At 45.9% G+C, this 10,798-nt stretch overlaps 1 protein-coding gene across 1 annotated transcript; it reads left to right on the forward strand.

Moving 5' to 3' along the window:
- Positions 1–1,432: 1,432 nt before the first annotated feature.
- Positions 1,433–10,075, forward strand: LOC138369322 (TRIO and F-actin-binding protein-like). Its single transcript, XM_069332549.1, has 2 exons — positions 1,433–1,755; positions 8,965–10,075. Exons 1-2 carry the CDS (start codon positions 1,433–1,435, stop codon positions 10,073–10,075), a joined length of 1,434 nt encoding a protein of 477 aa, XP_069188650.1.
- Positions 10,076–10,798: the final 723 nt, after the last annotated feature.

Raw genomic sequence — 10,798 nt, forward strand, 5'->3', positions numbered from 1 at the left:
TGTTTACTAACTACTTTTTTTTTTTTTTTTCCCACACCACACACCCCAGGAAGCAGCCCGTGACAGCTGACTAACTCCCAGGTACCTATTTACTGCTAGGTAACAGGTGTGTGTGTGTGTGTGTGTGTGTGTGTGTGTGTGTGTGTGTGTGTGTGTGTGTGTGTGTGTGTGTACTCACATAAATGTGCTTGTGGGGTCGAGCTAGGCTCCTAGCTCTGCCTTTGGAACGTTCTTAGATTAATACAGTGACTCATTTCTCACGCTTTTATCATATTTACAATTAAATCTTTGAATCACATTAGCTTTCACGACTTCTTCGTCTAAACCTATTCCACTTATTGGCACCTTTAACATTGAAAAAGTTCTTTCTGGCGTCCCTTTGACTCATTTTCGTCGCGAGTTTCTATCTGTGATCCACTCGTTCTGCTGTTCGTAGCTCTGAACACCGCTGTTTTATGTACCTTTTCAATTTCCCTTAGAATCTTGTATGTTGTTATCATGTCCCCCCTGTTTCTTCTTTCCTCCAGTGTAGAAAAGTTCAGTTCTCTCAGTCTTTCCTTATAGCTCAATCCCTGAGCTCCGGAACGAGTCCTGTTGCATATCTTTGGATATTTTCTAGTTTCTTCTGATCCTTTTTCAGGTAAAAGTTCCATGCTGGGAACGCATATTCCAGAGTGGGTCTTCGCTGTACATAGGGTCTGGAGAGCTCCTTTGTCCAAGTTTGTGAAGGGAACGCGGATGTTGCTCGGTATTCACCTAGGTGTACTCACCTAGTTGTGCTTGCGGGGGTTGAGTTCTGGCTCTTTGGGCCCGTCTCTCAACTGTCAATCAACAGATTTTTTTTATTCTACACAGACAGACAGACAGACAGACAGACAGACACACACACACACACACACACACACACACACACACACACACAGACACAGACACACACACACACACACACACACAGACACACACACACACACACACACACACACACACACACACACACACACACACACACACACACACACACACACACATACACTTTAATCACGGAAGGATAGACTGGGAAAATAAGGAACCACATGGAGGTGAGGAAACATGGAGAGCGAAATTGCTGGAGGTGACGACTAGAAACTTTTTAAGTCAACATGTCAAGGGTCCCACGAGAATGAGAGGCAATGATGAACCAGCAAGACTCGACCTAGTATTCACTCTGAACGATTCAGACACAAGGGAAATCGGTCTTGAAGCCCCCGTGGGTATGAGTGATCACAGTGTACTGTTGTTTGAGTATCTGATTGAAGAAGGGTTCATGTACTCAGGGAAGGGACCAGAAAGCAAGAGACCGGCATTCCGGAAGGGAAATTATGAGGAGATGAGAAAATTCCTAACTGAAATAGCTTGGGAAACATAGCTCAGAGGACAGACGCTTCAAGACATGATGGACTACATCACACAGAAGTGTAAGGAAGCAGCAGACAAGTTCGTCCCAGTCCAAAAGGAAAAAACTGAAATGGAGATGAGAAACCCATGGTTTATTCAGAGTTGTAAGCTAATAAAGCAACTAAGTAAAAGGGCGTGGAGAAACTTTAGAAACAACAGAACACTAGAGAGCAGAGAAAGATATCAGAGCGCCAAGAATGAATACGTCATGGTGAGAAGAGAGGTAGAGAGGCAATATGAAAATGACATAGTGAGCAAGGCAAAGAATCAACCCAAACTGCTGCATAGACACATCAGGAGGAAATCAACAGTGAAGAACAGGTAATGAAACTGAGAATAGGGGCAGAAAGATTCACTACAAATGACAAGGAAGTGTGCGAGGCACTCAATAAGAAATTCCATGTCTTCACCTCAGAGCAAGGAGAAGTCCCAGAGATAAGGGAGGGAACATCAAACCAGACACCACTAGAGGAGTTTGTGATTACCAGTGGGGAGGTGAGGAAGCATCTGCTAGATTTGGACGTGACAAAGGCTATAGGCCCGGATGGAATCTCGCCATGGATTCGAAAGGAGGGAGCAGAAGCACTGTGCCTGCCACTCTCCATGGTGTACAACAAATTACTGGTAACAGGTGAACTGCCAAAAATTTGGAAGACGGCCAATGTAGTCCCAATATACAAGAAGGGTGATAGGCAGGGGGCACTGAACTACAGGCCAGTGTCCCTAACTTGCATTCCATGCAAGATGATGGAGAAGATTGTGTGAAAAAAGCTAGTGGAACATCTGGAGCAGAAGAAGTTTGTAACACAACATCAACATGGGTTCAGAGATGGCAAATCATGCCTAACAGGTTTAATTGAGTTCTATGACCAGGCAACAAAAATCAGGCAAGAGAGAGAGGGCTGGGCAGACTGCATATTTCTGGACTGCCAGAAAGCTTTTGACTCAGTACCACATAAGAGACTAGGTGCACAAATTGGAGATGCAGGCAGGAGTGAAAGGGAAAGTACTCCACTGGATAAGGGAGTACCCAAGCAACAGGAAACAGCGAGTCACTGTGAAGGGTGAGGTCTCGGAGTGGCGGGGAGTCACCAGTGGAGTTCCACAAGGATCAATCCTTGGACCTATACTGTTTCTGATCTCCCAGAAGGAATTGACTCGTTCCTCTCGATGTTTGCCGATGATGCAAAAATTATGAGGAGGATCAGGACAGAGGAGGATAGTATGAGGCTACAGGATGACCTAGACAAACTGAAGAAATGGTCCGACAAATGGCTACTAAAGTTCAACCCAAGTAAATGTAAGGTAATGAAGCTACGAGGAGGAACTAGGAGGCCAGTCACTGGATACCGAATGGGAAATGAAGTCCTTCACGAAACAGACAGAGAAAGATCTAGGAGTTGATATCACGCCAAACCTGTCTCCTGAAGCCCACATCAAAAGAATAACATCAGCGGCCTATGCGAGGCTGGCTAACATCAGAACTGCTTTCAGAAACCTGTGTAAGGAATCCTTCAGAACCTTGTATACCACATATGTAAGGCCAATCCTGGAGTATGCAGCCCCAGCATGGAGCCCATATCTAGTCAAACACAAGACGAAGCTAGAAAAAGTTCAGAGATATGCCATTAGGCTAGTCCCAGAACTAAAAGGCTTGAGTTATGAGGACAGACTACGGCAACTGCACCTCACGTCGCTGGAAGACAGAAGAGCTAGGGGAGACATGATCACCACATACAAAATTCTTATGGAATTGCCAGGGTGGACAAGGATGGATTATTTAACACAGGTAGTACACGCACAAGGGGACACAGGTGGAAGCTGAGTACCCAAATGAGCCACAGAAACGTTAGAAAGAACTTTTTCAGTGTCAGAGTAGTTAGTAAATGGAATGCACCAGGAAGTGATGTGGTGGAGGCTGACTCCATACACAGTTTCAAGTGTAGATATGATAGAGCCTAGTAGGCTCAGGAATCTGTACACCAGTTGATTGACGGTTGAGAGGCGGGACCAAAGAGCCAGAGCTCAACCCCCGCAACCACAACAGGTGAGTACACAGGAAGCAGCCCGTAGCAGCTGTCTAACTCCCAGGTACCTATTTGCCGATAGATGAACAGGTACATCAGGGTGAAAGAAACTTTACCCATTTGTTTCCGTCTCCGCCGGGGATCGATCCCTGGACCCTAGGACTACGAATGCCGAGCGCTGTCCACTCAGCCGTCACGCCCTCAATATGCCATCAGTATGTCGTCAGACCTCAGTATGTCATACGCAGCGGTTGTTATTCTGCTAATGTGGGCTTCTTGCACCAGATCTGGTGCTGTGTCCACTCCCAGGTCTTTCTTCTTTTCTGATTGAAAATCTGTCTTCCCCTCATCCTATACTGTGGCACTGGTCTTGGCACTCCTGTTCCCACTCTCACAGGTTTGCATTTGGCTGGGTTAAATTCTAGCATTTATTTTTCAGACCACTTCGGGAGTATGTCCAAAACCATTTGCAATGCTTCTCAATCTTTGTCCTGCTTGCTTCTCTAGTTTGAGGCTTTCGTGCGGGACCGTATCAAATGTCTTCTCACAGTCAATGAATGTGCAGTCTGCCCATCCCTCTCTCTTGTTTGATTGCTGTCATCTAGAACTCCAGCAAGTGTGTCAAGTAGGATTTTGCTTTAGTAAAACCTTGAGACAAAATTGATGTGATCTAAGTGTTCAACTAGCCTGCTTCGGATCAGTCTTTCTAGCAACTTGTAGGGGAATACTTCTAAGTGATACGGGTCTGTAGTTTAACGGGTTCTGTCTTCCCCCTGTCTTGTAGACTGGCACCACACCAGAGGTTTTCCAGTTTTCAGGAAGTTCTCCCGTTTGTAGAGAGGAATTAAATATTATGGCCAGTGGGCCACACACTGTGTGTGTGGTTAGTTACTAGTTGTGCCTGCAGGATCTAATTGTTAGAGCTTGGACCACGACTTTCTAATCGCCGGTTGTCTAATGCACTGATTCTTGATCTGTTTTCGTCAACTATATCTACTACATCTCTCTCTCTCTCTCTCTCTCTCTCTCTCTCTCTCTCTCTCTCTCTCTCTCTCTCTCTCTCTCTCTCTCTCTCTGTCTGTCTCTCTCTCTCTCTCTCTCTCTCTCTCTCTCTCTCTCTCTCTCTCTCTCTCTCTCTCTCTCTCTCTCTCTCTCTCTCTCTCTCTCTCGTTCTCTCTCTCTCTCTCTCTCTCTCTCTCTCTCTCTCTCTCTCTCTCTCTCTCTCTCTCTCTCTCTCTCTCTCTCTCTCTCTCTCTCTCTTACTCTCTCACACATCCAGGATGCAGCTCACAACAATTATGTTGTTGTTGTTTTAGATTCAGCTACTCAGAACAAAAGTTTCAAGTAGCACGGGCTATGGCGAACCCGTAAGTAGAGGCTCTTTGGAGCCAGTATCTGTACCAATAGCTGATAGTAGTGATCTGTGGATGGATGGGAGTCTTCATGGTGGATTTCAGCCTCGGAGGGCTGGCTGTACCAGTTATGGAGCTGGTGGGTTAGTGCAGACCTCTAGGTCTTCCGTTTTTTCTTTGGCTGAGCCGTATTGTCGTTGGAGGTCGGTGAGGTGGCCTCTATGAGGTCTTGTACCGAGCAGGTGTCGTATTTGTGGTGCGGCGGTGGATTTACTACTTGTATTTGATTTGTATTTGGTTGGTGCCCAGTAAATCGTATCCTGGCCGGGGAGGATTTACTGGGCGCCAATCCTTAACTGTAGCCACTGTTCACCCAGCAGTGAATGGGTACCTGGTTGTTAAACAATTTGGCGGGTCGTATTACAGGGAATATTAGGATTAAGGACCTGCCCGAGACGCTGTGCGTGCTAGTGGCTGTACCAGAATGTAACAACTCCTGTGTATATAAATAAATAAATCAAATCAAATAAAACTATTTGTATTTACTATTTGTTTCTGCAGAATGGAGCTATTAGCTCTTGGATCCCGCCTCTCTAACAAATTTATTTTTCCTCTATTATGTCTACAACATATATTTCTCTCTAACTCACGCACACACACACACACACACATCCCCAGGAAGCATCCCGCAGCAGCTGTCTAACTCCCAGGTACCTATTTTCTGCTTGGTAAACAGGGCCACCAGGGTGAAAGAAACTTTGCCCATTTGTTTCCGCCTCTGCCGGGGATCGAACCCAGGCCCGTAGGACTACGACCCCAGAACGCTATCGCTCAGCCGCGAGTCCTGTGTGTGTGTGTGTGGTGTGTGTACGTGTGTACTCACCTAGTTGTACTCATTTAGTTGTGTTTGCGGGGGTTGAGCTTTGGTCCCGCCTCTCAACTGTCAATCAATCGGTGTATAGATTCCTGAGCCTACTGGGCTCTATCATATCTACATTTGAAGCTGTGTATGGAGTCAGCCTCCACCACATCATTGCCTAATGCATTCCACCTGCTAATTCCATTCCACCCAGGACACCTGTTAGTGTCCCGAGCCCTTTAGATCTTGCAATAAATATATTTATATAAGTTTATGGAAATATTCCTTCTTCTTCATTTCAGAATTCCTTCCATATATTAACTCTGGCAGTGAGCAAATTATTGATCGTCCCCTGTGGTTCAGGGAGACGCTTAGTACCCACCTGCGTCCCCCTGTCCGTGTTCCATCCATGATAAATAGTCTGTCCTTGTCTATCCCGTCAATTATCTTCAGTAATTTTGTAGTTTGTGTGTGTGAATGTATCCTGTGTGTGTGTGCCTGTGTAAGTGTATCCTGTGTGTGTGCCTGTGTAAGTGTATCCTGTGTGTGTGTGTGTGCTTGTGTAAGTGTATCCTGTGTGTGTGCTTGTGTAAGTGTATCCTGTGTGTGTGCTTGTGTAAGTGTATCCTGTGTGTGTGCTTGTGTAAGTGTATCCTGTGTGTGTGCTTGTGTAAGTGTATCCTGTGTGTGTGCTTGTGTAAGTGTATCCTGTGTGTGTGCTTGTGTAAGTATATCCTGTGTGTGTGTGCCTGTGTAAGTGTATCCTGTGTGTGTGTGCTTGTGTAAGTGTATCCTGTGTGTGTGTGCCTGTGTAAGTGTATCCTGTGTGAGTGTGTCCTCTGTGTACTCATCTAGTTGTATTCACCTAGTTGTGCTTGCGGGGGTTGAGCTCTGGCTCTTTGGTCCCGCCTTTCAACTGTTTATCAACTGGTGTACAGATTCCTGAGCCTACTGGGCTCTATCATATCTACATAGATCATCTATCTAGATCATATCACCTGTGACATGATCATATGACATAATCTAGATATATCTAGATCATGTATATGTGTGTGTGTGTATTTGTGTGAATGTATCATGTATATTTATGTATGCCTTCGTTTTCGCATCCCAGACTGTCAGTGTAATCCCAGTGTAACCTATAAGCTTCCTCATGACAGCCGCCACGAAGCCTGGGGACGGTTATCATGGAGACACCTGTCACTCGTCGTCTGGTCGAGGCCGGGCGGGGGACCGCTGCTAGAGGCGCGGGGCCTGCATACACACACCCTCATGCAAGGCTGATGGAGACACCCACATAACACCCTGTATCGGCTCCAGTCTCCCCGTCTCCTGCCCCGTGCTGGCCTGTGCGAGGCACGGCTTCCGTATCACGCCTAATTGGTCACTGTAGTCAAGCAAGAGTGTTCGGGTGATGGCTCATCGTCGCTGTAGTCAAGCAAGAGTGTTCGGGTTGATGGCTCAACGTCGCTGTAGTCAGGCAAGGGTGTTCGGGTGATGGCTCATCGTCGCTGTAGTCAAGCAAGAGTGTTCGGGTTGATGGCTCATCGTCGCTGTAGTCAGGCAAGGGTGTTCGGGTGATGGCTCATCGTCGCTATAGTCAAGCAAGAGTGTTCGGGTGATGGCTCATCGTCGCTGTAGTCAGGCAAGGGTGTTCGGGTGATGGCTCATCGGCGCTGTAGTCAGGTAAGAGTGTTCGGGTGAATGATTCAATATTCAGTTGATTTTGATCTAAGTAATAAACAATTTTGTTTAGAAAATTAAATCAAAGTGCTTAGTACTCAGGTGGACACTTAACGACACTTTGTGAGAGCCGCTAGGCGCTCACCTCGCGGCTCTCAGCTCTCTCAGATCTCTCAGCTCTCTCAGATCCAAAGTGTGAGTGTAGGTCTCCGCGAGCCGTCACGCATTTGGCATGACCCTTCCATTGCTGTCTGAGCGATCAGTGGATTTCCCCCAACCTGACAGCGTTCAATCCCCGACCGTCCAAGTGGTTGGACACCATTCCTTCCACCAGTCCCATCCCAATTCCTAATCCTGACCCCTTCCCAGTGCTATATAATTGTAATGGCTTGGCGATCTTTCATGATAGTTCCCTTCCTTTCCCAACCTGACAGCCAAACATTACAGCAACTATGGATGAAATGTTAAAAAATGGATTCTTGCACTCCAAAAAGATGCTATACTATTAATTTTTAGAAGGCATGAGAAAGAGAGCAACAATAAAATCTAACCTTTCCTATAGGCCTTGTATAGCACATGTATACCAAATTACGCCTAAAATGACGGATAATAGGTCTAAAATGGCGGATATTAGGTCTAAAATGGCGGATATTAGGTCTAAAATGGCGGATATTAGGTCTAAAATGGCGGATAATAGGTCTAAAATGGCGGATATTAGGTCTAAAATGGCGGATATTAGGTCTAAAATGGCGGATATTAGGTCTAAAATGGCGGATATTAAGTTTAAAATGGCGGATACTAGGCCTACGGTTGCTTATTTAGGCCGAGGACAGATCAGGTTAGGTTGTATAGTTCCTCATCCAATGTTTGGAATACACCTTGAGGTATTCCAATAGTACAAAACGTGAACCTCTTTTGTACAACCGTCCGTTTTTTGTACGTTCTACCAACAGGTGATAGAACCACCATCATTCTTGGAGGACAGGTTGGAATTTCCCCATTCGGAATCCGATGGGAAAAATAGAATCAAATCAGAGAAAGAGCTGAAAATCAGAGAAGAACACTAACATTTCACGAAATGTTTAACAGAGAAGAACATGAACATTTCACGAAATGTTTAACAGAGAAGAACATGAACATTTCACGAAATGTTTAACAGAGAAGAACATGAACATTTCACGAAATGTTTAACAGAGAAGAACATGAACATTTCACGAAATGTTTAACAGAGAAGAACATGAACATTTCACGAAATGTTTAACAGAGAAGAACATGAACATTTCACGAAATGTTTAACAGAGAAGAACATGAACATTTCACGAAATGTTTAACAGAGAAGAACATGAACATTTCACGAAATGTTTAACAGAGAAGAACACGAACATTTCACGAAATGTTTCACAAATTTGACGAGTGTTTCGTCTACCGATTACAAACAAAGGCCCATCTACTTTCTGCCTATTCAAACTATATCCTAAGGTTTATTTTTAATGAGGAACTGGTTTATATAGAAGCGTTTGGATTGATAAACGTCAACTGCTTGACAGACCTGGCACACTAACCCACCATGATAATGACGCATACATCCCGTTAAGGACAAAATCAACAGACAAACAATCCCACAACAGTTAGACGGACAGAATGACCAACAATCATCACAAGAGACGGACCAGCCAACAATCACCACAAGAGACGGACCAACCAACAATCCCCACAAGAGACGGACCAACCAACAATCACCACAAGAGACGGACCAACCAACAATCCCCACAAGAGACGGACCAGCCAACAATCACCACAAGAGACGGACCAACCAACAATCACCACAAGAGACGGACCAACCAACAATCACCACAAGGGACGGACCAACCAACAATCACCACAAGAGACGGACCAGCCAACAATCACCACAAGAGACGGACCAGCCAACAATCACCACAAGAGACGGACCAGCCAACAATCACCACAAGAGACGGACCAACCAACAATCACCACAAGAGACGGACCAACCAACAATCCCCTCAAGAGACGGACCAACCAACAATCACCACAAGAGACGGACCAGCCAACAATCACCTCAAGAGACGGACCAACCAACAATCCCCTCAAGAGACGGACCAACCAACAATCACCACAAGAGACGGACCAGCCAACAATCACCTCAAGAGACGGACCAACCAACAATCACCACAAGAGACGGACCAGCCAACAATCACCACAAGAGACGGACCAACCAACAATCACCTCAAGAGACGGACCAGCCAACAATCACCACAAGAGACGGACCAACCAACAATCACCTCAAGAGACGGACCAACCAACAATCACCTCAAGAGACGGACCAGCCAACAATCACCACAAGAGACGGACCAACCAACAATCACCTCAAGAGACGGACCAACCAACAATCACCACAAGAGACGGACCAGCCAACAATCACCACAAGAGACGGACCAACCAACAATCACCACAAGAGACGGACCAACCAACAATCACCACAAGAGACGGACCAACCAACAATCCCCACAAGAGACGGACCAACCAACAATCACCACAAGAGACGGACCAACCAACAATCACCACAAGAGACGGACCAACCAACAATCCCCACAAGAGACGGACCAACCAACAATCACCACAAGAGACGGACCAACCAACAATCACCACAAGAGACGGACCAGCCAACAATCACCACAAGAGACGGACCAACCAACATATAGGGTCCAGCACTCCTCGTATGGACACAAGAGTTCTTACAGTCTTACACACCAACTAGCAAGTATACCGTTTCGGGCAGTTTATTCCTATTTTTTTCCCCTCTGATTAAGACCCGCCAAATCGTTTGCTAACCAGGTACCCATTCACTGCTGAGTGAACAGAAGCTATGGTTAATGATTGACACTCACACAGTCAATCCTCCCCGGCCAGGATACGAACCCAGGCCAAAGCGCTTGCGAAGCGGCATAGAGCGAGTGCTTGACCACTACTCTACGGGGACTGCTTACACTTAATTTCCCTATGTAGCATATAAGGAGCTTCCCCTCCGACGGGACACAATGTCCATTGAGTTAAGAGTGTAGCGAAGTCGGCGAGTTCTTCATTCGTGCCTGTTCCGTCTCCCAGGGGCTCGTTCCTGGCTCCAAATTCTCCCTCTGACATTAATAACGTGATCTGGAATAATTGGATAAATAGATAGTCAGCTACTACGGGGTAACAAATTACCTACCATCATACGTGACCTATCTCCCGAACTTGGAAGAGCGAAACGTCTCTGGCTAAGTTACGACATATTGGCCACCTAAGATTAATTGTATTTGATGGACTAGAGACCTATGTCTTACTGTTGGAACTGCATTGTTCCTCCTACGGTATCTCATCGCCCATGTAGAATTTCCTGATTTTCAGAATGACCAGAAATAATTTTTTCTCACTGTTTCTTTGCT

This window comes from Procambarus clarkii, chromosome 28 (assembly GCF_040958095.1).
Source record: "Procambarus clarkii isolate CNS0578487 chromosome 28, FALCON_Pclarkii_2.0, whole genome shotgun sequence".
NCBI classification, from domain to species: domain Eukaryota; kingdom Metazoa; phylum Arthropoda; class Malacostraca; order Decapoda; family Cambaridae; genus Procambarus; species Procambarus clarkii.

Excerpts from the sequence above, each read along its gene's own strand:
- LOC138369322 (XM_069332549.1), top strand. The coding sequence starts at position 1,433 with ATGGACTACATCACACAGAAGTGTAAGGAAGCAGCAGACAAGTTCGTC. Across the intron at positions 1,756-8,964 it reads AAATCAACAGTGAAGAACAG|ACAAACAATCCCACAACAGT; the intron begins GTAATGAAACTG and ends CAAAATCAACAG.